Source organism: Tauraco erythrolophus, chromosome 6, assembly GCF_009769465.1.
Source record: "Tauraco erythrolophus isolate bTauEry1 chromosome 6, bTauEry1.pri, whole genome shotgun sequence".
NCBI classification, from domain to species: Eukaryota; Metazoa; Chordata; class Aves; order Musophagiformes; family Musophagidae; genus Tauraco; species Tauraco erythrolophus.
The window spans coordinates 35577213-35605064 of record NC_141470.1 but is presented as its reverse complement, the minus strand read 5'-3'; the positions used below and the strand labels follow the sequence as shown (position 1 = coordinate 35605064).

At 36.7% G+C, this 27852-nt stretch overlaps 1 protein-coding gene across 1 annotated transcript in view; it reads left to right on the top strand.

Moving 5' to 3' along the window:
- Positions 1 to 27852, top strand: part of PALS1 (protein associated with LIN7 1, MAGUK p55 family member) — a 55772-nt gene that overhangs the window by 9780 nt on the left and 18140 nt on the right. The window contains exons 2-3 of the mRNA XM_086613733.1: positions 18970 to 19483; positions 26636 to 26844. Coding sequence (XP_086469859.1) covers positions 19117 to 19483; positions 26636 to 26844 — 576 coding nt within the window. The 5' untranslated portion in view covers positions 18970 to 19116. The remainder of the gene's footprint in view (positions 1 to 18969; positions 19484 to 26635; positions 26845 to 27852) is intronic.

Genomic DNA, 27852 nt, shown 5'->3' with positions numbered 1-27852 from the left:
CAATGCTTAATTTCTTAGGTGATTTAATTTTTATTCTGGAACTCAGCATATTTTTAATCTGTGAATGTTGACTAAATATCTGGAAATAGTCATATCTCTTCTCATAAACATAGAATTCATCAGGAACAAAAAGGTTATGAACGCTGATTCTGTTGGATGTTCTTCTGTAGATAAATCTGAGTAAATATTTTTTTCTTCTGATAGAAAATGTCGTCTGACTTCGGGTTGAAACACATCCCTGATAGATAAGTATCTCCCAACAGATTGGTCAAATGGAAAAGGGCACGTGAAGCTTCTTGATCAAATTCTGAAAGTCCTGGAAGCAGTAGGTAAAGTCTGACCGTCTGTAGGATACCTAAAACCTCCCAAAATGTGGGATACCTAAACCTTCCTAGTTATGCTCTGTTATTTCCTCTCTGCAAAAATAGATTTTGTTATTGCAGGCATTGTAGCCTTAGTAGTGCTAGAACAGAATTCCCTGCCTGCATTGCTGAGGTGATTTGCAGTCTCTTAGGACTGGAGAACTACAACCCCTCTCAAACACTTTCTCTACATTGAGGGGAATAAAACAATTTTATTCAACAGAGTGTCTCTGATAAACAAATATGTCATATTGATTCCAAAAGCTGTAAATTTTTGCAGCTTTAAAGCAAAGATTGTAGAGTTGACTTGGAAAATTGAATGCATTATTGTAAGTGTTCGGGTTCCTGGGCGATTAATCTGTTCTTTCCACTGACCGTCACTAATGGCTGCTGTGTTGATTATATTCAAATGGATTTAAGGTGTAACTTGACCTAAATTGCACTGTAATAATTCAGTTTGAAATGACAAAACCGAAATAATGGACAACAGATAATCTACGTCCCAAAATTTTTTTCTGTTTTCTAAGTAGCCGATGGTAAAAAGTAATGACAAAATTTAGGAACTCCATCTAGACTCACAGAAAATCAGATATACCTGCTTTGATTTGCCTCACTAGCTAGCACAGTTGGTTGATTTGGCACTAAAGATTAAACCCAATGACCAGACTTGCCAGTTGATTGCTCTGGGTAATTGGCATGTGAACAGTGTTGCAGCTGTTGTTCAGGATATCAGTATTTTTCTGACATTATTTGAAAAAGTGGCTGTTGTTCTATATACTCAGGTTCCAAGCAAAACGGTAAAGCCACTGTTTCTGACTTGTTGAGGAAAAGCGTCTGGTTTTTTTTTTGGTTATGGTAGGGGTTTTTTTGTCCTCTAATGAAAAAAAAATCTCAATATTAAATGCTTCCTTAGGGCAAGAACCTAGGTTCTCACAGTACAAAATTAGAAAGCATAATCTTGGAACCTTCCTGCTCTTTCTTTCTTTTTCCTATCATCACACAGTATGTGTAATGAGAGCTCAGAGGGGTGGTGGAAAAGAAAGCAATGTGCAGAGCTGCTGATGAAAAACTTCTGTCTGGGAGGCATTAGTACAATCATTAGAGGAGCTGCTTTCAAGTCAGGTACCAGTGCTGTTCACAGTGTACCTGCTGAGTTAGAAGTTGGGCTAACCTGTTGGGCTATACGGTATCTCTCTCACATGTTCTAGTGAGTAAAAGAATTTAAGGTTGGTGCCCAGACAGTAGCCTACCACCTGGCCAGGACCCTGCAGAGCCATACTGTGGGATGTGCTGGAGCATCAGAGAGGGAGCAATCTGTTGTCTGAGAGCCCTGTTCTCTTTATTCATGATTAAAATGCAGGTGTCTGAGCTGATAAGTTGGCAAGAACTTGGAGAGTCTGGTTAGCATAGCACAGACAGAAATTTAAATTCAGCATGGTTTATTAATTTCAGGCCACTGCCAGTTGTGTCGGCCCCAGTACCTTCACAGTGTCACTTTTGTTTTTTGTCTCTATCTGCCCTCAACTCATATCTGCAGGTTTTGCTGTTATGCGAAGTTTTGTAGTCTCTTACTGCTCACAGGGAATGTTGACTAAAATATTTTTATTGCAGATTTAAAACGTATTTTGTTTCAGCCGTTATGCTGAGAGTTACTTTGGAAATCATCCTAGAAAACTGTTTTTAATTGTCCTGTGGTCATCTCAGGCCTCTTGATTATACTTGCTCACTCAGTCCTGTGGTGAAAAAAATTACTGGTTGAAAAAAAATTACTGAGATAATCTGAGGTCCTGACACCCCTCCCCTTCAGCTGGGGAATGAAAGGAGCCAGCAGCACTGCCCTACCAGTACTCTTTAACTGCTATAGCTGTGTGGTGGCTTGACTAAAGTGATACCGTTGTATTTGGATGTCTCTTTCAGTTTACACAGCTATTTGGTCCTTTTGTCTACTGTCCTTAACAAAATTTTAAAGAAGTTACTTTTGTAAGTTGTTTATTTTTATAAGCAAACCAGGTTTTTTTGCTCTAGCTTTTGTTGAATAGCTCGTTCTTGTAATTAAAAAAGCATGATTTAAGTTCTGTAGACTGTTCCTTATGTGTACATCCTTTTGTGTATTTCCTTTGTTTAATGTGTAAACCTTGTTGTGTCTCTGTAACTTATACTGCTGATCTTTAGACCCTTCTAGTTCTTTTAAGTAAACGAGCAAAACCTATTCTGAGTGAAGGTGTGCGTTGTTTTCTTTGCATAAGAGAAAACTGAAGCTCTGTAGCTTTTGTAGATTGTGTTGATTGATTTATCTTAATAAAGACTAGGCTAGTTTCATTTTCAGGAGAAAGGATTGAGTATTTTCCTCATAATGTGACCTAATATATTTGAAAAAATGCCACTGACAAGAAATAATGCAAAATAGTCTGCAACAATTCAGGCAGACATCAAGAAAATACTGCTTAAATAGTAGTCTTGTTCGCATTGAGTGACATTATTGGATTGCGTTCTAATCTATTCTGTAATTCTTATTTTTGCCAGAGCTCAGAAGCTCCCATTTGTAAGTGGGACCCAAAAATCCTAATCCTAGTCCTCAATCCATGTTTGTAAAGTTCTTCTGAAATTGAGAAAGCAGATGGCATTCGCGGCCATCTTGATTTTTGTCTGACATGCAGGGTAAGCATGTCACTTAATTTCTTTCTGTTACCTTTTAGTACTTCTCTGTTCCTGAATCATTTGGTGCTGATGACACAGCACCATTCTGGAATGATTTTGGATTTTATTTGTTCTTTCACTTAAACCCATGGAATTTTCCTGCGCATTTTTCTTTTTTTTTTTTTGATATAAACTTGCTCTTCTATACCCCATAAGAGTTGGTAACAATTTGGTGTTTAAAAATCTATAACTCGTCAAAAATCGCAATCGTTTAGGTGATGAAGAGACACCACTGTTTATGTGCAGATGACTTCACATTAGAGCTTTTTGCTGCTGAGTATGGGAGGTATCTTTTTCCTGGGTTTGTTTTCTGCTGTTTTATTCTACTAAGCTGGCTCTTGGAGAGCTCTAGTGATGCCAAAGCTAATGTGAAATAAGTGAAGGAAGGGGTTTGGAATAAGGTGAAGGATGTCTCCATCTAGCAGAACCATATCTTAAGCTCAAGTGGGAAAACTGGTAGGAAGAAGTAGAGGCTGTATCTCGAGATTGTTGAGACATGGATGTCTGTGTGTGTTGAGGTATCAGTGGTGTGTATTGTTGCATCCTAAAGTTTTTCAGCTGTGCTGCTCCAGTGCATTGTGAGAATTTGCTGCTGTGAAATCTTGAAAAAGTATGTTTAGAAAAACTAGTTTTCAGTTTCAGGTGGTCAAGTCTCTTCAAATTGCAAGGCAAGTGAAGGACCAAGTATTTTCAAGCTTTGAAAATGATGAAGCACAGACCTATAGTAACCAGGTTCTTGCTGCCTGTCAGACGCTAGAGATGTGTATGGTTAGAGTCTGAGTGAAGTTTCTCAACTGAAACCCCTTCTGTAAACCTGACTGTTTCTTAGGGTGACTGCAGCAAAGACGTGTGTTGTGCTGTTGTTACAGCTCTGTTGCTTCACGGTGATGTTCAGAGTTTTGTCTGCAAAACGTGCTGCTTTTTCCTGGTGCTTACAAGGTAGATGCACTAGACTAGATTGTTAGAATTTCTACGTACGTAACCTTTTTAGTTTAATTTTCATCATGGTTTTTTATACATGAATCAGAAAATACTCTTTCTTTCTTTCCACTTCCCTGTCATACAGAGGTAACAGAGTTTATCTTTTCCAGTGGACCACAGTATTCACTCTTTACTGTTACCATTTGGCTGGCGTCTTTGATCTGAAAAACTGTGTAAAGACAGTGGCAGCTTCCGGAGCCATGTATAGAAATGCTGGTATTGGCACCAAGCCCCTTATCCAGTTAGTGCTCTTGCTGTCTGTTCTGTCCTCTTAGCCTTGCCCTTTGACACTGGATTCTGCTTTTTATGCAAGCAGGGAATTCAGAGCAAATTTAACTTTGGTATTCTTTTGATTATTGCTTGAATGAAAAATTACTCTGATATCTCCAGTTAGGAGTTTCTGTCCATGTCATTTAGTTCTAGACTCTCCCCTTTTTACTCCTCTGCATTTTCTTTCCCTTCTCTGGCTGTTCTAAGGGAAATACATGATCCATCCTCACTAGCATTCATACTGTATGCAACTTCTGGTGGTCTGTGGAGCAGCAGCTGAAGTCTTGACACCTGCTTTTGCAACAGGTGAAGACTGACAGTCTGGGGGCAAAAGTGCTGAGAGTATTTCAAGCTGTCCTGACTGCATCCTTGATGGTGAATACCAGTATTTGTGGCACATTTTAGTAATCACTTTTGCTTGGGATAACTTCATAATTCTAATGCTGTTTTTCAGAATGATTCAGTATCAGAGTGTTGTCTTGTACATGAGACTGGTGTTACCTTACTGATTTGTCTCCACCTCTAGAGGAAAACACCTATCTGTGTGGTCTCTGCATGAGAGGGCAGCATCCAGGATTGTAATTTTGCTGAAGGATTTGCAAAGTAATACTTCCACTCAGAAGTTCATATTTTTAAAGTTATGTAACTGTGAATTTAAGAAAGAAGTACCTTATGCCCAGTGTGTTATGGTTCTCTTTATTCAAAGGATTAGCACAGTAAAACCTGTTAAAGGCTAATTTACTGAAGGCTTTATTCTTTAACCCAAAGTAGAAGTGCCAAATATGCAGCTTACATTCTTGGATAAGCTTAGTTATGGGAAATTTGGCTCTAGGGTTTTGAATTTAATAGCAGTTTATCTTCAGTTGGATGGCATCAGTGTGTTCTTAAGAAGTTCAGACTTCTAAGAAGTTTGTTCCAAAGGAGTCAATGCTCTAATTCTTTTGGAATGAAACAAAACAATGATTAGTGAAGATGTTGCTACCTAAAGTGGCTTTAAATGGCACTGTTTAAAGTTTGTTGTCGGTATTATTGTGGGACACTGGAACAGGTTGCCCAGAGAAGTTGTAGGTGCCCCATCCCTGGAAGTGTTCAAGGCCAGGTTGGATGAGGCTTTGGGCAACCTGGTGTAGTGAAGGTTTCCCTGCCCATGGCAGGGGGTTGGAACTAGATGATCTTTGAGGTCCTTTCCAACCCAAACCATTCTATGACATAGTTTTTGCTTTCTGATTCAGAAGTACCTGATGGCTGAGTTCAAAATATTAGGACAATAAAGCATTGTGATGTTTTCTTTAAAGAGATTTATCAGCTATATTGGTGTAATGCATATAAACATGTTTGCATCACTGGTATGTAGAGCTTGTACAAACTTAATCTTTAGGTATTTGTTTAAGGGGTTAGGTGTGTGATTGATTCTTGTAAGTATTGCTCAATAACTTTTTCGTATATATTCTTAATGTTCAGTGCCCTTTTGTGTAACACCTATACAATTTACTTCACTGAGTGGTGAAACACAAAGATATCCTGCATTCATCAGTTGAAGGTGTTCTTCCTTTCTTCCCTTTTCCCATTACGAAATACCTGAATTTCTGAGATCTGACATTCGTTATCTTACATCCATTAGATTTTGATTTAACTTAATTTTTATGTACAGTCATATCAGGTAGAAGTGATGTCCAAATATCTTATCTCTTCTCTAGTTTTCTGTGGAGAAATTTGTTTCAGGTTTTATATCAGTAGAAAATACACATGAAAGGTAAAGTGGAACAAATTAGTCAATTTTGAACTTGTACAGAAAACTACAGAGTGTGACTGGCTGTTTCTGAATTATAATTTCCATTTTCTCTTGCTGTTACAATTTTCTTTATTGTGGTAGGTGGTAGTAGGTAATAACGAGTTTATGGAACTAGTTTTAATTGTCAGACACTTCAGAAAGTTCTAATGACAGGGTAAAATTTTATGTGGTTTTTTTTTAAGAGTAATTGTGTACTTGTTAATACAAACAGCTGTAAAGTACAGGTTCACATACCTTTCACTGTTTATTCAATTTACTGGCACAGAATATTAAAGATTATTGAGATTTTTTCTTTTTATAAGAAGCAAAAGTTCAAAATTCAGCTTTTAGCTCTCAAATTAGGGTAGGGAAGAAGGCTTTAAAGACGCTACCAAAGAAGAAAACGGTTGTTTTTAACACTACTGTTTGAATAGTCATCTTCAGCTTGACTAATTTAAGGATTGAGAGGAAATACTTGCTCAAGTTCAAATGCTATATTGGAAGTTCATTGCACTAAAAGATTCACTCCATAATCTTAGACATTGAGAGGTTTCTGCCGAATTCCACCTTCCTAAGTGTTCAATCTTTGTTCCTTAGCATGATTTGAGAGTTCTGTGGAGAGACATACTTCACTTAGCTAACAGTGTTTTTTCCTGACTCATAAAGTGATATTTAGTATCTTAGTTAACAGCCCAAGGGATGACATGGTTTTCTGGGCAGGATTATTGCACCACTACCCATGAAAAAAGTTTGCCTCTCTTCACATAGAAAGGAGTCTTCCATTCCTGTGAATTTATCACAATTTTCTAGTGTTTTCTTAATAACATCTGCTTTAACAAGATTTCAGAAACTGAATGTACTTTCTTTAATTTAGCAAGAGAATTGATCTGTGAAAGAGCTCTGCAGCCACAGTGCTTATGTTCTTGAATTTAGTTTGCGGAAGTGAGTATGTTCCTGTCAAGTTTTATCTTAATTTATGTAACTGATTGCTAACATTAGGCCCAAGAGTCCACTTGCATTTAATAGGAGAGAGAGACTAGTTTTATAAGGTACAGAAGGTCTCTAATGTTATGTTTTTATGGACTTTGTGAAGCTTTCTCATGCACTTTTATTATGAACTCTAGTAATATAGGTTATTTACAAAGCATTTGCAGTGAAATTTTGGTAATACTTTACTTACACTAGTTTTCTACAGGTTTTCCACATGACCTATGTTTTAAGTTACTAGATGGTATAAGTTTGTCTTATAGTATGACCAAGAAATCAGCTTGAGTTCTTCAGTCATGGTTGGCGTTCCTATAAGTTTAACAGATCATTGTGATAATCAGGAAGGCTCAAAGTAAGGGTGATTTTTAATTTTCCTCCCTTTCCAAGTGGTTAACCATATGTTAATTCCATTGTATAGGTATGTGTATGCCTGAGGTACTAATGCTTTTATTTCCATTAGTGTTTGACCAGTAGGCGTTGTTTTATACCTTATGCTGCAAGTACTCAGAAAATCAAGATTTATCTGTGTTATTGCTGTCTGCTGGTTTTTTTTTTTAAAAAAAAGCTTTTGTTTCTGAGTCATGGATTCTGATCTGGTATGTTTGTACTATTTACACAAAGATTGAGAATAGATATTTACACATAGATTGTGTTGTGTAAATATTGTGATACTACTTGAGTATCTTCAAGTAATGAATGTGCCAGAGATGTTCAGACTTTTCAGTAGGACCTCCTTTAATGCTCAAAGACATGCGTATTCAATTTACCACTTTTGTTTGGGAGGAAATATGCTCGAAGATAAATGCAATATTTGTGGTCTTTTACACCCGTAGTGTCTCAGGTTATGCCTTTTAAGAGAAACCAAGAGGTTCTCATGACTGTCCTAAGTTTATATTATCAGAAAGAGATGCAAGTGGCTCTAGATATTTGGTTGGGTTTTTTTTGTGGGGTTGTTTGGGTGGTTTTTGTGGGTTTTTCTTGTTTGTTTGTTTGTTTTTTAAGATTAAAAGCTCTTTCAAAATTAGTAGCTGTTGATGAGATATTTTTTTTTTGAGAGGGGGGTGAGGGACAGTGGATGAATTCACAGAATATGGTTTCATGAGATGAGGTTCCATTGGAGATGGCTCTCGGCTGCTGGGGGGTGAGTTTCTACTTGTCTTTGTCCTCACTGCTTTACCACCTTGGTCTCAGCCACTTGCTCTTGCCCCTTGTGCCAGTCCTGTCACCTTTCAAATTGTGAGCTGGTTTAGCATGCTTTGTTGACCAAAACCGTTTTGTAACATTCTGCAGTCTTGTTGAATTAAGATGACTTAATGAGAGATTTGACAAGTTTCAAAGCTATCAGAGAAGATACTAGCTGTACAACCCAAAAGTGGAGAGGGTAAGGGAGCAGTCAAGAGGAAGAATTATGAGACTGCAGTCTTTGGCAGGAGCAAACTAGTCCAGCTTAACAGTCCAAAGAATCATACTGACAGTCTCTTTTCTGATTCATGTCATAAATTCATGAGCTATGGGATGTCTGTTTGGAAGGATCCAAAAGTAGGGCACACTTGAAAGCCTTGTCAGCTTTGTTCTGTGCTAGCAGTCAGAGTTAGCTGTGCACAAACATATGAATTATGTGATTTTTCCCTGAATAAATTACTGAAATGTTCTGCAAATATTAAGTAATGTGACAGACACAGTGTAAAGAAACTACAACACTGCAAATTCTGAACATTTTTTTCAGTCTGCAAAATTTTTAGTTCTGTCTTTGCTATTTGTTTTCTACTTCTCAGGAGTGAGAAACGTTCCAGCAGATTTCATGGACATGAATTCACTTGAGCATAACCCTTCTCTGCAGTCTCTGACTGTCACCAATTATTTGGAGGGGAGGGGATATATTCACCGTATAAATCCACTGCATTTATCCTGGGTGAGGATGGTTTCTTCTATAGTAGCAGGGGCTTCTGTCTTCTTTGTCTAACAGGACGTCTCATCATAGCAGTAATATTGAAATAGGTATCATAGAAAAGAATTACGTATGTGGCTGGTTGCTTTCAGTCTTCTTCAGAAAAAGCAAGTACAGGTGATGTTAATTAGAAAGATAAATCCTTAGGGAATTATGCCCATTAAGTGAAAATCCTTCAGATGGAAACTTCTAAAATTTATGCAGCAGTTTTTTAGGGATTTACTCAGTGGAACAGTCACCGCAATCTCAGATGAATTTAGGAATGAAAAACCTGTGACATCAGAGACCTGAGTATCTAAAATAGTTTGTGGTTTCCCACCCACCCCCCATAAATAACTAGAGAAGACCTCAAATGAAATGTGGTTGTTCTGAGTTTATGGTGTATAAGTGACTGTGAGTTCTGTGAAGTGCAGAGATCATAAATCATACACTTTTGTGTTTTATATTCTATATTTCAGAATTTTGATCTTCAGAAGTCTCAACTCATTTTTATGGTCAGAAAAAAAAAAGGTCAGAAGATCCTTATCCCCTTCTGCCCCACAGAGTAATATAGTAACAGAGATAATCAGGTTAAATCACTAAGGACAAAAATGTAAAAAAAAAAAAAAAAAATCTCAAATCACTTTGCTGTCACCTGTTCAGATAATATTGCAAAACAGAGTTGAAAAGAGAGCCCAAGGAGGAAGGCCACATAAAAGAGACTAGCTCATGTATCTTTGTTACATAATGTTGTGAGACTTTGCTTTTTGAATTTGTGCAGCCTATATCTCAACTTTATAAAGTTGAAGAACAATCACGGTCCCTATATCTAGGCTCTTTGAAGACCGTTAGCTAATGTTTTAGCATTTTTAGATGAAAGCCTGTATCTGTCTTCCCCTTTTCTTTAGATGATGTTTCTAAACGTGTTTATCAGATTCAACTGGTATTGGAATATTAAAGCAATAAGGAAAAGGTTTCTCTTTCCCTAGAACATTGTAAATACAGATCAAGAACAACTTGCTGTGGAGGACTAAACTAATGCCTTTTTGTGTGAATTTGAATGTCAGATGAGATGTAAATTATGGAACATGGTCTCTTCAATTTAATTTGAGATTAGTATAGTTTTGTTTAATCACCTCTCTGAAGTGAAAATGTCATTTACATACTAGTACTCATGAACGTTTACTATTAATACTATGTTTTACATAGTGAAGCAGTGGCAAGCACTGACATTAAAAATAACATGGTAAAAAATACAGGGTTTGAAATGAGACCAGGGTGCAAGAGCCCAAGCCAAAAAGGATACAATTTGAATGGGGTGGAGGAATTTTATTAGAGAACTGAAATAGCAGCAGTATTTTGAATTTCACAGAGAATATGACCACTATTTAAAGCAAGGACAGGCATGTTTACTTTTAAGACAATGAAAACTGAAGTCTTAACTGTCTGTGAATAGGTGATAAGAAATGACTGTCTTGTTATCATGCTTCTGGCTGTCCTGTGAGATCTGTTAACAATCCCTGGAATTCTAGGAATTTCTTTACTCATTTGTTATGCTTGAAGGTTTCTAAACGTTTGGAATAACTGATAAATTAAGATAATTCTTTTTTTTTCTTTCACTGTTCTGTCATCTTTTCATTGCAGCCAGTAGACATCCATGTTATCCACTCATATCTATGTATAAAATAAATGTTTCTTGTCACAGGGATCGTTGATGCTAAAGAATTGATTAGAGCTAGGTATTCAAATGTATGCATAGTTGTAGCCTATTCATCTAAGCCCTAGTGGGATCCCAGGGTAGTAAATCTGTGGGCCCGTTTAGGGCAAAGTGGGTGTCGGACCATTTAATGAGCTGTAGTGCTGGTTCGTTCTGTGAGCTACTTTTTGAAACTGAGCGTGTTTCTCTTTTTCAGGTTTCCATTAATTGGTGTAGAGGCTGCCCTCTGCCGTGCTCTTCACCTAAAGCAGAATTTAGGTCTTGTCGGTGCTAGTTGCTCCTCCTAAGTGTTCAAAGGTGTTAAACTATGTCAGAGCTTTATTGATGATACAGATGGCAAAATGTAAACAAAAGTTAAATACTATATTATTGAATTTAAAAATATGGTTAAACGACCTTAGCAAAAGTCTCAAGTTTTTCTATCCAGATGTGATTTTTAGCAGTAAGTTTCTTGAAGCCTGCTCTGCTTTATTTCCATTGTCATTCCCCCTCCCGAATAAGTCTGTAGTCACTCCAGCTGAAACTTTATTCCACCTCATGTCTATTTTTCATTTTGTCTAAAAAGTAGAAACTAAACATAGAACGGTTTGGAAGAGACCTGAAAGATCATCTAGTTCCAACCCCCCTGCCACAATCCTGATGTGTAAGTGGTAGTGTATATTTAAAACAAAGGGAATTGTGGTATTTAAGAAATATGATTATCCTTAGTGTTTTCAACAATTGTTTTTAATCTTGGTCAACTTTGGAAGGATCTTATTTATTTGTGTAACCGAGGAAAAAAAGCATTTATATTGCAGTGGAAAGTCAGAGTTGTGAAGACTAAAAAAATGTTCTTGTGCAGTGGTTCTACTTGACCTATGCTGTTGCTTTTAACTGATTAAAGGAGCTCGCTATTGAGATACTGATCAAGGAAGATTGCTGCTAATAGGGCATGCAAGGTGTGTTTTTCACAGAGGTTGGTGAGAATTTAAATCAGATTTAAGTGTTCCTCCCTCTGCATTATGACTGCTGTGTTATTTCTTTTATAAAAATCAGCCTGTTCGATTTCTTAAAGTTTAGCTCGTGCTCGTTCTAAGGGGCGTTAATTTATTTACACCTATCAGAGATAAAATACATTATTGAAAGTAATTACGGCAGTGTGTCCGACGTATCCCTTCAGCTGATTTCACTCACCTGGATCACTCAGGCTGTGTGTTTTCTAATGGCTGACGTAAATAGAACCGACAGTTGCAGTGCTGCACTTCAGAGGTTTATTGGCATCATTACCGCTGCGCGTTGAGAGATTTTAGCCGTCTGCTGACCCGCCTTGGTAGAACTCACAAAACGAGGGGTTTGAGTTATCGTCTCTGTTTGTAACAGGGCTGGGAGACGGGTTGCCGCGGGCTCAGAATCTGGCGAGAAGCAGCAGAGCGAGCCGAGCCGTGGCGTGACGCGGCGCGGCTGGTGCGTGATGTAAGTGGCGCGGCGGAGCTGACAGAGCTGTCGTCATGGGAGCCCGCGGCGCTCCCGCTCCCGTCCGGGGAGGGGGGGAGCACCGAGTCCTGCCCACGGGGGGCTGCTGCTGCTGCTGCCCGGGGGAGCCCTGGCACCCGAGGAGCCAGAGGGGGAGCGAACATCACCTCCCTGGGCCAGATGAGCGACCGGCTGCTATTTTGGACGTTTGGCAGTGAAGACGAGTACTTTGATTACTGATAGTTACGAATCTCCCCTTTCTGCTTTTAATTTTGAGGCAGCAAGAATTGTTTATCTGAACTCCATTGTCTATCGCACTGGGTAACTAATTTAAATGTGCCCTCTTTTAGAAATATATCTAGTAGTCTGACATGACTGAAAGTTACAACAGTGACTGAGACAAGAATAGAGTGTCCTATTACACTGAAAACTTATATAAAACAATCATTGGATGTACCTTAGAAAGAAATTCATGCTTCAGCAATGAAGCAGGTTAAAATCCACTCTCTTGTTCGTCATGTGCAAATACAGAATGAAATTACGATATATACTCTGTGTGTCGTAATTCCATATAGTTTGTACGCAGGTATCTTGAATATGTTTTACTGCAAAGGTGCAGTTGCTGGAGAGAGGTCTGAGTGATGTGGCTCAGAGTGATTGACATGATGTGCTCTCTTATCTGTCCATGTTTTTCAGGGCAAACACTTTGTTCACATCTGTTCTGTAGGCAGTAAGCCTTGTATCTTCTGAAGTTGAAAGTGTAGACTGGCCAGTTCTTGAGCTGTGACTTTGTTGCCACTGCATCAACAGATAAACAAACCTACTAAAATTAAATGCATCTTAAATAGAGCACAGTTCTTAAATGCGCTACCAATGTGATTTAAAAATGTGCTTACAATTTCCCATGTTGGCATGTCACGCAATTTGTTTATATGGTTTATAAAACTGGAATCTAACCTTAGCATCTGAATTCTGTTTCATCTATTTCTCTGTGCTTTAATGTTGTGAGTTAACATTGTTATTCCTCTTGTACAAATGTAACTTAGAAAGCACTAAATGAAAATTACTTTCCTTATGAGGGCTTATCAACCCTGTTGATCCACATATCTTGCACATTTAAGTGAGCATGGAATGTTAAAACCTCTTGGCATGTCTGAAAGCCCTTTGAAATACACATGTTGAACTGAGTTACGGTGCTTGGTAGGTTTTATAATGAACCCTGGTCTGAAATTATTAGAAATAAGAGTCAGCTGGATATTAAAAGAAGAAGTTTCTTCCAGTATCAAGACTATGATAAAACATCTAATTTGAGGAAGTCATATAAAATATTGTAGACTGAAAAAACCCAAACAAACCATACCAGAAGTTGCAGTCTTGAATGTGTTGCAAAGTTAGGGAGATTTTTTTTTTCTATTAGAGAATTTTTTAAATTAAGAAAAATACTATCAAGGTGTCAGGTTTTGTAACTCCTACCTGCTTTTGAAAAACATCAGGCTGACCCAGTCTGTATTAGGTATTTCAGGTACTATTAAGCTCCATAGGAGATATCTGTGAAGCACTTTTTGCCCTAAACTCCAATCTGTAACTCTCATCAAGTAGTGGGTAATTTTACGCTGTGCAACATGGTTTGTGTTGTGTTTTCCTTAACGTTATTGGGTACCGAGTCCCTTAATCTTGTAGGTTCACTGAAATACTGTTGAAGAAACAAATGGTGATTGGGACATGATAGAGGGAAAACTGGGATTTTTGTTTTCTACACTGAGCTTCCATTTGTGGAATTACTAAAATGTTTTACTTTATTATTTTGTGATTTTTTTTATGACTTAGGTTTTGCTTGCTTAGAAATCTGAAGTACTGAGTAAAAATACCGCAAGGCCCACCGTTATGTGAGTCATTAATAATACATGGTAGAGATCTCTGGCCTAATTTTATGCTTGTATTTTGTTAGTAATTCAGATACCAGGAAGCATCTTGTGTGTGATTTTAATCTACCTTTAATTTAATCTAACTTAATTGTTAACTTCAGCAACCTAGAATTCCTTTTCCAGTTGCTTTTAATGAATATTTTAATATACTGTGTCTGTCATAGTATATGACTTTCAGCTGATAAATCCTTTGTGCTGTACCTGATGTTAAATATGTATTTCTTGTGTTTATAATAGAATTACAGATGTAGGTTGGGCTTTCTGTACTCTCAACTGTGCCAAAACTAATGAAATTCAGTTGGAGGTGAGCGCTGAACTCCCTTGCAGTCATTCAGAATTTGCAGCTTTAATGAATTTTAAAAAGGGAACTATCAAGTCTAATCATACATCTAGCATTGAAAGAATTTTAAACACCACTGAAATGTAACACAAAACCTCAGCCTCCAGAAAATGTCATTTTTGCTCTTTGGAAGCCGCTGAAGCAAAAGAAATTTAATTGTACTGTACAGAATTCAGTTGTTAAAGCAATTAGGATTGCTATGCACACCAGCCACAGTCCCGAGGAAGCAAGTGAAAACTTAAACCACCTTACAGCACTTCTGTTTCTGTCTCTGTTAGTATATGTTTTATACCAGCATCTGTCTTGCACAGCAAGATGATTGCAGTTTTGTGTATTTGGTTTTTGACAGAGCTTTTAGGGTCTGTGCTTTGTTTAGAATATTCAGGGTGGTTAAAGAGATGATAGAAGCCTGACATTGTTAGGTTCAATATGAAGAATGATTCGTGACTTGTAAAACACAGTATTTTTTAGAACAGTAGGTATAGTTAACAAGACAGTAGTTGTGTGTTTTTTCTTTCGTGTGGCTATTTTGAACTTGCACTAGAAGTGTGGTTTGTCTACAGTTAATGACTTCACAGTGAAATTCTTGTGTGGTGCCTGATGGTGATCAGAGTGACTGAAATGCCCTTTTTCAATAGCTGTGCTTATGTTAGCAGTTTGTACAAACTCTTCTGTGGCGCGAAAATTTGAATAGTTAATCTGTGAAGAAGAGACTTTCACATGTGCCCTCTAGGACCATATTGGTAAGACTTCTGATACAAATTTGGACAGAAACGAGTCATAAATCTGCTTTATTTTGAAAGATCTACGTAGAAACGCTAAGGTTCCCTGCTAGATAACTGCAGTTCAAAAGAAGACAGTCAAAGCCACAATTTAACTCTATTAAACTTTGAGCAACCAAACTCTGTGTAACACAGAGACTTGTACATGTGTAAAGAGTATAGAAGTTGCGAATACCAAGTTCTAAAGTGGAAAAGAAATCTGCCAATTCCAAATATTATCCTATATATTTTACATATGATGTAGTAAAAATCGTCATTACTGAGGATGTCTGTAAATTCTCCTCCTTAGTATAAAAATTAATGGAACAAAATGAGCTTTTCTTGGGCTGAAAAGCTGTTTTATTGGATGATCCACAACTTGCAGAGGACAGACTTGGTATAACAGCCTTCCCTTATTGTTGTTATCTTGGGATTTTTAAAACTGCAAAAGAAACCTTCAGAAGGAAAAGCCAAGAAAACTGTTTCTGAAATTATTCATTGAAAGACTTTTGATGCCATGCTTATTTGTTACAATTTTCTGTTCCTCATGCCTGCCTTGAGCTGAATCTTATTTTTAACCTCAGCTACACCACACCTTAATTTGAGGACCAAGTTAACATTTTATCAGTGTCATATTTTAGATTTTAAATTCCTTAGGACCAGTGTAGGGAGGGACTTCAGAGCTAATGTGAATTGTTTTCCTTATGTGCTTGAAGTTTCATTTGTTGCAATTGGACAGCAGCATTTTTCCAAAACTGTTGGAGATGAGGATTTGTGATGCCTGAAGCAGACTTGAGAAAGCAGAAGGAACAGTGGGCTTAGGTTTGGAAGGGGTCACCTGGTGTCAGAAGTTCTGTGATTAAAAGAAGTCATTCCCGCATTCCAGACTTGCAGCATGCCTCTGCTTTTATGGATTACTAACTGGTTATATCTGGGGGGTCGAGTTTTGGGGAGTGGGTTGGGTGTTTTGTTAACCTCAAATTTCAGGCTGCCTGATAAGCCATCTTTTGTATTATCCAAGCGTGATTACTTTATGCTGCTTATTGCTTGCTTCGACACATCCAAGTTTCTCAGATATCAAAAATACTTTCTATTTAAAATTCTCCTAAAACTCTCTTAAATTTTGATGTCAATTTTCTGAATATTACTGTTACAGTGTGACTGCAAGAGAACTCTAATTTTCTGTAGCTTTTGTTTCTTTCTTAACTGACTTAGCTCAGTTCTCAAATACTGCGAGTGAGCAGCTATTACTACAGGCTATTTGAATGTCTTCCTTACTCTGTTTCAAGAATTTATATCCCTTTTGCATCTTGCATGGAGCTTATACTGAAACTGTAAGCAATGTTACTAATGGTAGCCTATTACTAATATTTACCTCAGGCTATATTTTTGTTTCTGTGGTCTTCACTGCTTATTACTAAACTAAAGAGATTTAAAACCTTCTTATTCTGTGTACAGATACTTGAGTTTTTGTTGTGCCCTTTTTCTGCCTTAATCTCAAAAGGTACTCGTTCTCTTAGGTAGCTAGTACTTTTAAGTTGGGTGGAGGGAATGTGGCTAATCTCACCTTAAATATTTTTGATCAGTTATTAAATATTGGCCAGCAACTTCATTTCCTGATGTGTAGGTTCTTTATCTTTAGTGAATGTGATGTTGCTTAGCTTACATATGATTGAGTACTATGATGATATCTTTACAGTTGCGTTTTACTTCTTGCATATCCTCAGATAGTGTTTTTGACTTCTTTAGTGCTGAGTAAATGGATATTATTCATTCCCTCAAATTGTTTAGACACCTGTTAGTTGTACCATATGGACTGAGGAATGTAATTTTTCTTTCAGCTTGTCAGTCAGTGTTGATAATAGATGAATGTAACTTTCAAAAGGCTTAGTCTTCAGGCAAGCTATGAACAATATGATGTGGATGAAAGAATTTTAATTATCTTCCACCCACAGTTAAACTAGTGCTGTTTGCAATTTTATTGTACCCAATGAGACTTCCTTTTTCGGCATTGGTAATTCTGTACAATGAAGTTGCCTTTACAGAAGAGGAAATGTGGCTTTCTGAGGATCCTTTTGCTAAATTATCTGCCTTTCTCTGAATTTCAGAGACCACTTTTTGATATGGTTCTTTATATAACCCTGTCAGAGTGCGAACTTTATGTGACTTTATGCTTCAGAAAGTGCCAACTGAAGGTTTTACAGGTGCCAAGAAATTGTACAGTACTTGCAGTGCCAGCCTCACTACTGTGCAGTTTTTGATGCCCTTTTTTGTTGCCTGAATTTTTCTGAATGTGGGAATGTTGAGCATTGAAATAACTTCTACGTATCAGTGCAGTGCAATTAAGTATCTTTCAAAGGCAAAAAAGAATTTTTACTACTATTGGAACTTCTTGGAAGATCTTAGTAATACCTGGTAATAGTGGCTAGACAGGAAGTAAGTAAAGAAAATTGGCTTGGTGTTGCCATATGTAGCTGTATACTACTCCTTATGAAATGAAAAGCTGTACTTACTTAGAATTGCAAGCTGGCAGAAACTTGTGTAGGAGTTTCTGTTGCTGCTCCTCCAAGACAGTACTATTGATATTTAATTTTCAACTTAATTACAACATAAGCGTCCTTCCCTTCCTCCTCCAAACATGAACATTTGGTTTAAGAATGTTGGTTGCTTGATATCTTTTTTTTAATCTTGGCACTTCCAATGTGTAATAAAACTTTGAGATATTTTGTAGTATTTCCTCTCAATAAACTTGGGGGGGGAAAAAAAAGATAAACTTGAAAACTTAAGTGTATTGGTAACACAACTATTTATTAATTTTATGACCTTTTAATTGGACATATCGATGATAACGTATCACTGGCTTTGTCATACAGAAAGGCAATGTGGTATAAACCACATTGGTTTGTGTATTATATTTAAGAGCTGAGTGGTTATATTCGTCGGGACGCTTAAGTCCTTTAGCCTCAATCATCAGGAATGAGAAACCAGATTAAGGCATAAGGAGCATAGAGGAATGTTACTAGTTGACTGTGGAAATTAATTATTGTTCTCTGTCAAATCTACACCTTTGTACGCCCACACAACAATTTTTACTCTTGTATTTAATCCTTTTTGCTTTAATGCATACCTGTAGGAAGTATTAATAGTAGCTGCTAACAAGAACTGTCCAACTCTTATCCTAGGATTTTATCCATACTTGGAATTGTGTAAGTGCAGCTCCAGACTGCTTTAGATAGTATCTTTTGCAAGAACTCTGTGCCAGACCTGTCTTCACTGAACCTGGGAAGCAATGTTTACATAAAAATGCCTCAATTAATAAGCAATAAATGCAAATATCTTTACTTGTGTTTAATAAATTAAACTTCTTATGAACATGTTGCGTATAACAAGTTATTCCTATTTAGTGTTCGTAGGATTGTAAGCATGGTTTGTGTTGGAATTTTAAAGAATGAAAGGATAAATTAAAACAGTGGGAATTTAAGAAAGCTACTGATTTGCAATTGTGTGTGTTAAGTCTAGAATCTCCACTGGTTTGACCAGGAAACGTAAGACTTGAACATTAGTTTGAACAGTACACCTTTTCTAACACTGGCATGTGAAGTTTACTAAAATGTGTGAAACCGATTTGTGAGGGTTCTGTAGTAGGTGAAGAAAGTACTATGTGAATGTGGAGGACAAGTTCCGTTGTTCTGATGTCTGGGGACCCAGAGGACTGTCCTCAGTGTTTTCTTATTAATGCAGTTATTAATGCACTAATTCTTTTGAATATCTTTCATTAGATTTTCTTCCTGGATGTCTCTTCAACTATCTTGTGATGGAAGGGAAATATTTTTGAAGTTATAATGGATTTTACACAATATCATAACGAAAACTGTCCTAATAGCAGCATTTCTGTTTGAAGAGGATAAGCATAATTACAAATAGTCATGACAACTTCTCATATGAACGGACATATCACAGAAGATTCTGATAGCGAAGCAAAAAATGTGGATCTGGCCTCTCTTGAGGAACCTCAGAAGCACAGAGAAATGGCTGTTGATTGCCCTGGGGATTTGGGCTCCAGGATGATGCCCATGAGGCGAAGCGCTCAACTCGAGCGAATCCGTCAGCAGCAGGAGGACATAAGGCGCAGACGGGAAGAAGAGGGAAAGAAACAAGAGCTGGACCTTACTGCTTCCATGAGGCTAAAGAAACTAGCACAAATTCCTCCTAAAACTGGAATAGATAATCCAATATTTGACACAGAAGAAGGAATTGTTTTGGAGAGTCCTCATTATACTGTAAAGACATTAGGTAGGTAAAATGAAAATGACTAGGTTAATGGAGAAAATTTTTAGTTGATATTAATGCTCTTTTAGGTCACTGAAAATGTAATTTAGCTAATTCTTCCTATACAGATTAGAGGTCTTTTGGATTTGTGGTGGCTTGGGGTTTTTTTGTTTATTTAGTCAAGCATCAGACTATATGCCTCAGCAAGAGGCTTTTCAAAACCGATCTATTTGGGGAACAGTTAAATACCCTATAGATAACTAATGAATTCAGTGGATGTCTCCAGCCTCTTTAGACTGAGGAAAACCATGCAAGTAATACCCAATTTTATTATGTTTGATGAAGCATAGACCAGAGTAAGCAATGAATGACTTATGGTCATTTAAAGTCAGAACACAAGAGTTTTTAATATTTTAAAGAGAATCATACTGGTATTTTCTTCTTATTCTGACTGTCTTGCACTATCAATTATCACCTAACATAAATACATTTTCTCTTAAAGTATTGGCATTGATAGTAAAAATCTACTTACCTTGGCACTTAAACATTGATGAAAATGTAATGTTAGTAATTTTTTAAGCAATAGATTCTGAAATTGTTCATTTCATAGCTGTCATTGCTCTAACTATATGTGGTAGAAAAAGTTTCTAACCTTTCTTCCTCAAACATATAACTATCTAAAATGTGATGTGGTTTCCACTGAAGTGAAAAAGAGGGACTGGAAATTTGTAGGAGTCCAATTCAGATTTCCAAATCTATACCTGTTTTGAGATCCAGACTGTTTTTAAAAGGTGCCTTTTTTGGGGGCTGCACTAAAAATTCTTGCTATTCTTTCCTATTGGCTGATAGTTGAGAACACAGAGTAAAAAATAGCTATCAAATTGCCAATTTATTTTGCTTCATCTTTGGTATTTGTGTGCCTGAGCAATGTCTCTACTAAAGACACAGCTCTATTCCATAACCTCTGGTAATCCTTATTGTACAAATCCCTCTTTAGGAAAATTTAGGTTGAAAGGGTCGTAAGAAAGTCATCCTGTCCAGCCTCCGGCTGAAAGCAGGGTCAGTTACGAACAAGGCAGGAGTACCTTGTTCTAGTGCAGGGCTTGTCAGCTTCTGTCTGAGATCTCTTTGTAACAAGCAAATTCTGTACTTAATTTGTGAAATGTTAGATATTTGATTGTGAAATTCTGCGCTTGGAGGGAACACGAAGTGGAAGATGGAAAGATTGATGTCAAACAGTAGAAGTGGCTTCTTGGGAAGCCTTGGGACTTGTTTAGCCACAGTGGCTAAAAACTCTGAAGGCTCACTACAGGAGGAATTGAAAATTGGAACCACAAAGGGAGGAAAAGAGTGACTTGGAATTAGAAAGCTGAGGCTAGGTTTCATGCCACAGATGCTGAGAACTTGGAGGGAGGGCTAGGTGGAAGCCAGTAGGCAAAGCAACTAGGCATGGAAGCTGGTAGGAAAGAGAGAAATAAGTAACAAGTATGTTTCTGACGAGCTTGAGAACCAGTAAGGAGCTGGGGTAGACTGAAGCTGTTGGAAAAGGAGAGACAATGGTGGAGAAGTTACTGGAATAACAAAAGGCTATTTTGAAAATCTCTCAGTGTGAGGATAAAACGGGTACGGGCTCTAGGAGAAAGCTGAGAGATTGTCAGATAAAGACTATTTTTGAAAAGTTGGAAGGAGGAAACTAGGTTTGGCTCAGCAAAACAAAGGGGGAAACTGGTGTGAATGGAAGCTAGGACTGACTGAATACTTGATGTGAGAAGAAAAGCACCAAACGCTGGAGACAAGAATATAGAGGTGTGTATGTGGAAAGAGGTAACTAGGAAATAGCAGTGTGTGGTATGAGATGCACCTTGAAGGAAATCAACTAGATGATTTTGTCCACAAGGACAAATTCCTCTTCACTTTTGTAGTTGAAGCTTGGGTCTTGTTGTTGTTCTGCTGTCAGCATATTTCTGTAAAAACACAGTAGCAAATTGCGTGATCTAACTAAAGCTATTCCCCTCAGTGTTTGGATACCTTGGAAATCGGAAAACTAGTGAAGTCTCTCTCTACTCTGAATTGCAGTAAATAAGGCTTATAAGTGTGTGCATAGAGCAGAAGTATTGACTAGCTTGCTGAGTGAATATGGTCTGTTCTTCGAGCTAGAAAGGCAAGGAGCTTTAGGAGATGCAATTAGACTAAATCATGATATATCCATATATGTGCCAGGGAGCTGAATTTGAGCTTTGTAGGCATCTATTTCAGTTGAAGAAGTCATGACATAATGCTGCCAGGCATACAAACATACTACTGTTCTTTCCTTGCCAGGCAGAATTATAGTGATAATTTGGATCAGGTAGACTTAAGATTTAAGAAGATAAGATTTGTAATAGTTTAGTGCTCCTGTTGAGTGGTGCTTTCGGGTGTACTCAACTGTGATGTTGAGTTGTTGCAAACTTAAAAAATGTTCTAAATGAAATGCCATGATCTCTTAACCTATACAGTCCATAAAGAATCTCTGTCCAGGCATTAGTGCTGTCAAGAACTGAGCCGTAATTTTAAATTTAACGAAGTGCTTCTGCAGTAACTTAGCTTCTTCCAAAATTTTCCTCCACTATTAAGCATGTCCTTTTTCCAATTTCTGTATTAATGGTTCTAACATCTGACACTTCTGCTGAATTTCAAAATAAGAATTTTTTTATTATTATTATGAAAGCTCTGGTCCTGATGAGTAGCAGGACTAGGGATGTTGCCTTATGAATATATATATATTTTTCACATAAACGCACACTTAAAAAAATAATACAGTTTCACAGAGAGGATTTGAGTCTATTATGTTTAACAGTTCAACTTTTTTATTGAATACCTGAATTAGAGAGGCCAGATTTTTTTAAATTTACGTATACAACTTTTTGGTCTCCAAGAAACTTGCTAGCCCCATGACTTTGTCCAAAAAATAAGTTCTAGCATGTGAAATTTTTTGCAGTTTGTCTGTTTGGTTGTGCTGAATTTCCCATCTACATGGCTCCTGATTCTTTCCATCTTTCTACTTTGCTGTCTAAGTGAGAGTGCTTAGTCACTTTCATGAATCTCTAAGCTTTGTTAGGAAAAGCCCAAATAAAACTGGGCAGGTACTAGTGAATTATAGAGATATTAAACTACTGTTATTCAGTCTTTTTTAAAGTATTTATTTTAGTTGTGCTTTTTTTATGGGTTTGGGGTTTTTTTTTGCTATGTTAATCCATGGAGCCTCTGCTAAAGTTACATGTTTTAAGTAAGAATATTGACCTGATTGTATTTAATTTTGAAAATGTTTTATAAGTGCCAATGTCTAATTTGTCAGATCTTTGCCAAGTTTTTAATCTTCAAAAAAAAAAGCAAAGCAGCCTAGATAAACAAATTGGATTTTATTTATAAAAATAAAACAGGACACTTAATCAAAACAATTTTTAAGGGCATGTTTGTTATCAAAACTATATGATATAGACAGCTGTCTTAATGAAAATAACTTTCTGTGCACCTAGAACATGTGCATATAAGTATTTAACTGGCTTTTTCACAGCAATATACTTCTATAAAATACAGATTTTTTTTTTTCTTTGCTACAGATCATTCAGCTAATGTAGGTAATTTAGAGTAACTGACCTTTCATGTAAGTAAACCTTTTGTGGCTACAGTGAAATTTCTTTTTTTTTTTTGAGGGCAAAAGCTGCCTATTTTTTGTTTTTATACCTTGGGCAAAACTTATTTGTAAAGATGTTATAAATAAATTTTCAGAAATAGTTATGGATAAAACAATACTTTTCTTAGCCCTGTGATTCAAGTAATACATGGAGCAGTAGATTGCTAGAACCAGTGCATGGAGTACTCTAGAGATCTATAAAAAAGCTTGGGAACTAAGATATTGGTGCTGATGCATAATAAAGCCAATTATATCTTCTTAAGCTTGCTGTTCATAACTTTTTGTTTAAGATGATAAAACAACTACTATTTTCTTTTCTTCTTTTTCTAATCTAATGTGTGAAGCTGTGACCACGGGTCCTCCCCTGCAGTTGCATACTTTTGCCCTGGCGGTCTTTTGATTAATGTGTATATCACACAGTGCTCACTCACATTCCAGCCATTTCATAGCCTAATGGAAAAAAGGCTGCAGCACTTCTTGCAATAGACGACTTTAAAAAAAGTAGTCGATTGCTAATTGATCTGCGATTAAAAAATGGACTTGTTCTGCAAAAGAACCCTGACATTCTTCTGTGAGTAAATGCAGATGTTAGTCATCTTCCGAACTTTTTTCCCTCAAGACAATCCTTTTAATAGGAAATGTCTAGAGATGGAGTCTTTTATTACCTGGCGTTCTTTTTTTTTTTTTTTTAAAGACCAAAACCAAACAAAAAAAACTTGCACCGAAATCTAATCTGTGATTTAGAATTCAGCAACAGGAACCTAGAGAGAGTTAGACATGTGTAAAGCCAGATTTGTGTGTGGGTTTATGTGTATGGGTTTTTATTAAACAAATGACTAGGAAATGGATTGCGAACTTTTGGGGAATATTTCATTTCACTCCTTTAACGCATGATTTCTCTTTTAGAATCGTGATGAGGGGAGGGTGTATTTGTTGTTTCATGGTGGGGGGAAATGGTTTGGTGTAGGGCTCTTGCGTCCAGCACAGATGAAGATTCAGTGCAGAAGGGAATTATACAGGGAGGAGAATACTGTGATAGTTTGTAAGAAAGGGCGACACAGAAGGAGCTAGGAAAGTGCTGAAAAGAAAATATGTAGAGGCATCTAGGAACAGGATGTCTTTGTTATAGATACAAAGTAAGATGTCTATCTTTCTGTATGTATTTATGTCTTATAGGGAATATGTATTATAAAGAATTGCGTGTTGTACCTGTGTGTATGTATTTGAATTTTCAGATATATATGGGGGGATAGACAATTCAGAACTAATGGAATAAAGTAATTTACACGTAGGAAGAATTTAGGTTCTTTTCTAATGCCTTGCTGGTTTTTGAATCTGGTAACAGTAACCAACAGCAGAATTTTGGATTGGAGTGGTTTTTAACTGAGCAAGTATCAGTAGGAGCTCTGCAATAACTGTTTTACACTACTTTTTTTTAATGCTTGAAAATAGTGCACTTCCTCAGACTTGAGAGAATCGGTTGCTGAGATGCTTTGGTAGTCCGCATACTCCAGGAGGCAAGACATTTGCCAGCTGACAACGTCCTATGTAGCAAATACTCTTGCTTATAGAGTGTATTTTAGCCTTCTCTCCAAACGGCATTTCCCCCTGTGTGATAGGCAGTATATTGTGTATGCAGTTCCCTAGTGAGACATTGGCTGCCTTAATTAGCATGGTGAGCTGCTCTGGATTTCACCTGTGGAATATCCTGCACAGCCAGTATCTGAGCTTTCTGTGCGCCTTTTGTACTGCTGCCCTTTGTTTCCTAGGTGGTTACAGGAAGTCCTTGACTTTTGGTGGGTAGGATGTTTTTATCGTGTGTGGAATGGGTTTGGAGGGTTTTTTATTATCTTTTTCTATTGTCCTGTAGACAGTAAAGTACAAGAGTAATAGCTCTGGGTTGTTTCCTTTTGTTATACAGAAGACTGACTTGCAAACTCAGAATTAAAAACATACATATAGATATGCTTTGTCCAAAATTAAAACCATTGAACTTGTTTGAAATGCTTATTTTATTAGGCTTTATGATTTTCACATGCCCATTTATCAACTATTTTAATCTTGTGCTCAACAAGTTTGAGTCTAGCAGTGTCTTCAGTGTACTGCTGAATTTGAGATTAAAAATAGGCAAGGGAGACTTCTTGTCAGAATGTATCCAGGTTAGTGATGAGTATCTACTGCGATTTTTTTTCATGTAAAAAAAAGCAACCTAACTGATGTCTTGATAGAATTCCTATTTTAATGTTATTTAATTAGCTCATAATGAATAAATGAAGGTTGCTAAAACTTAAAAATAATTCTCAAATCTGATATTTTGATACCAGTAAGGGAGTTTAACCCCAGTATCAACTGACAGTTTTAATATTTGGGATTTTCTTTCTTGTACATTTCTTTAAAATACCAGGATTCAAAATTCTAGCTTGCTTGAATTTATTAAAATAGAAGATAGCTGACCAGCCTCTTGTGGCAGAACAGATTTTTGATTTTTTTTTTTTTTTTTTTCAGATAATATGTGAGAATACATACATTATTTCAGGCTCAAAACATCCACTGTTTGCTTGAGGATTTCTTACCTGGGTTAATATGCACTATAGGTCTGATTCATATTCTTTGGTTTAGGTAGTTTCTCAAGTACTTAATCTTGACAAGGGATATACTTTGCAGAAACTCAGATTAGTTTAAAAAAGAAAAATGTAGATTTGTTGACAGTCTTTAAAAAGCACCTGTGAAGCATCAGATTAGTTCTTGAAACTCAAGAATGTGGTACGTGTGTAGTATTCTGCAAACATGTAGAAACTGGTTATTAAAATATGTTAAAATATTTTATGGTCCAAGCAGAACTCATAATCTCGTAGGTAAAAGCTGTGGACTTTCTTCTGATGCAGATGACTTTCAGAACTGTGACCATAGACATTTTGGTTTTTATCCTTACTTTTTTTATTTTAACGTGCTAAGACTGAGTGTAATTTTATGTTTAGAAATTGTGTAGTTTACTTACCTGACACTCATTCTATAAGTAAGCAATATTTAGTTGAGCTATATAATCTGCTGTATGTGGCAGATATGCATGTAAAGGTGTATCAAAATAACTGAATATTCAGTGCATCAAGATTGTTTTAGCAAAGGAGTTATTTTTATATTGCAAAATAGTACCTGTTTCACGTTTAGCTATACATGAGCTGCAATTATTGAATCTTTTACATATCAGTGATTTCTTTCAGAGAAGAACTTCTCCTGCAATAGGAATGTAAATTTAAACAGAGTATCAGCTTTTTTATTTCTTGTTTTACTGACTTGGGTGCCTTTTTTTTTTTTCTATGCAGGTATGTTCTGCTAAATCAAAGTGAATGATAGATAACTAGATAACTAATAAACTTGCGTACATCATTGCTGATTAAAAACTGAACAGTAAAAAAAAATTTGGAAAAAAACTTAATATAAAATTACTTGAATATGAATCTTGTTAACTCATACCTCATTTTATTTTGTTATTTCCTACCTAGAAGTGGAAGAACTATTAACTTCTCTTAAGCATATCCAGCACGTTTTGGTAGACCCTCAGAGCCAAGAGGATATCTCTCTCATTTTACAGCTTGTTCAAAATACTGATTTTCAGAATGCATTTAAGATACACAATGCTGTTACAGTGCACATGAACAAAGCCAGCCCTCCATATCCTCTCATCTCCAATGCACAGGAACTAGCACAAGAGGTATGTACAGTATGCATCTCTGTGATATATATGAAACCTATAATCATAGCTGTTGTTGAAATGCGTACTTGTCAAGCTTGTCTGAGTTATTGAATGTTGAATATGAAAGGGATTATAATAGTCACTGATTGCTGTATCTGGTTTTTCCAGATTTCTAAACAGTAACCACAAAAATATTTGGGGGATAAGAACGCCCTTTTTAGCATGGATAGATACGTAACAGAAAAGGCACTGTGTTTAAATGTAGGAAAAGGGAGAGATTATGAAAATCTTTTACCTTCAGTATTCTTTATTCCAAGCACTCAGGAGTTGAATTATTGAGTTCTCTGTTATTGTGACTTTCCTTTGAGTTGAGCCATGATTCTTAAATTAGGAGGCATCTCTAAAAATTACAACCATACTGGAAACAAGCATTTTGCTTTAAAGTGAGCAACAGATCACTTAATACTTAATTTCAGTGTTTTAATTATTGCTGTGATGGTCAGATTACACTTTATTTTGGTCTGATAGATGACAGCTCTTTTATAAGATCTGATCTATGTCTATAAAAGTATGCTTTAATAATTTCTAAAAAATTTACTTGAGCAGGATTTTTAACTTTAATCTTTTCAGTCAGATCATAACTGTTTGAAACAATTTTACCGTTTCAGCCAGGTTAACTACTTTGAGGCTTGTTCACTTGAATATAGGTGGGCAATACTTATATACAACAGCTTTATAAACATTAGTAGTAATTTACAGAAAACTAGTCAAATACCAAGTTGCTGTGAACAGAGTGAGTTTTCACTTGCAGCTGAATGCAGCCAAGACCCCCTGAGGGGTTGCTCAATAACTTTATCTTTGTTTTCCATGGTCTGGTGCATGTATATACTGCAGTGAAGTGTGGCTACGCCTTATACAGATATATTTGTTAACTTTAGCTCGCTTGAATACCAGTATCAGCGCAAGCATAGCACTGTAGTGTTCAGCAAAGCCAGATCAAAGGCTGGCTAAGTGCTCCAGTATTCA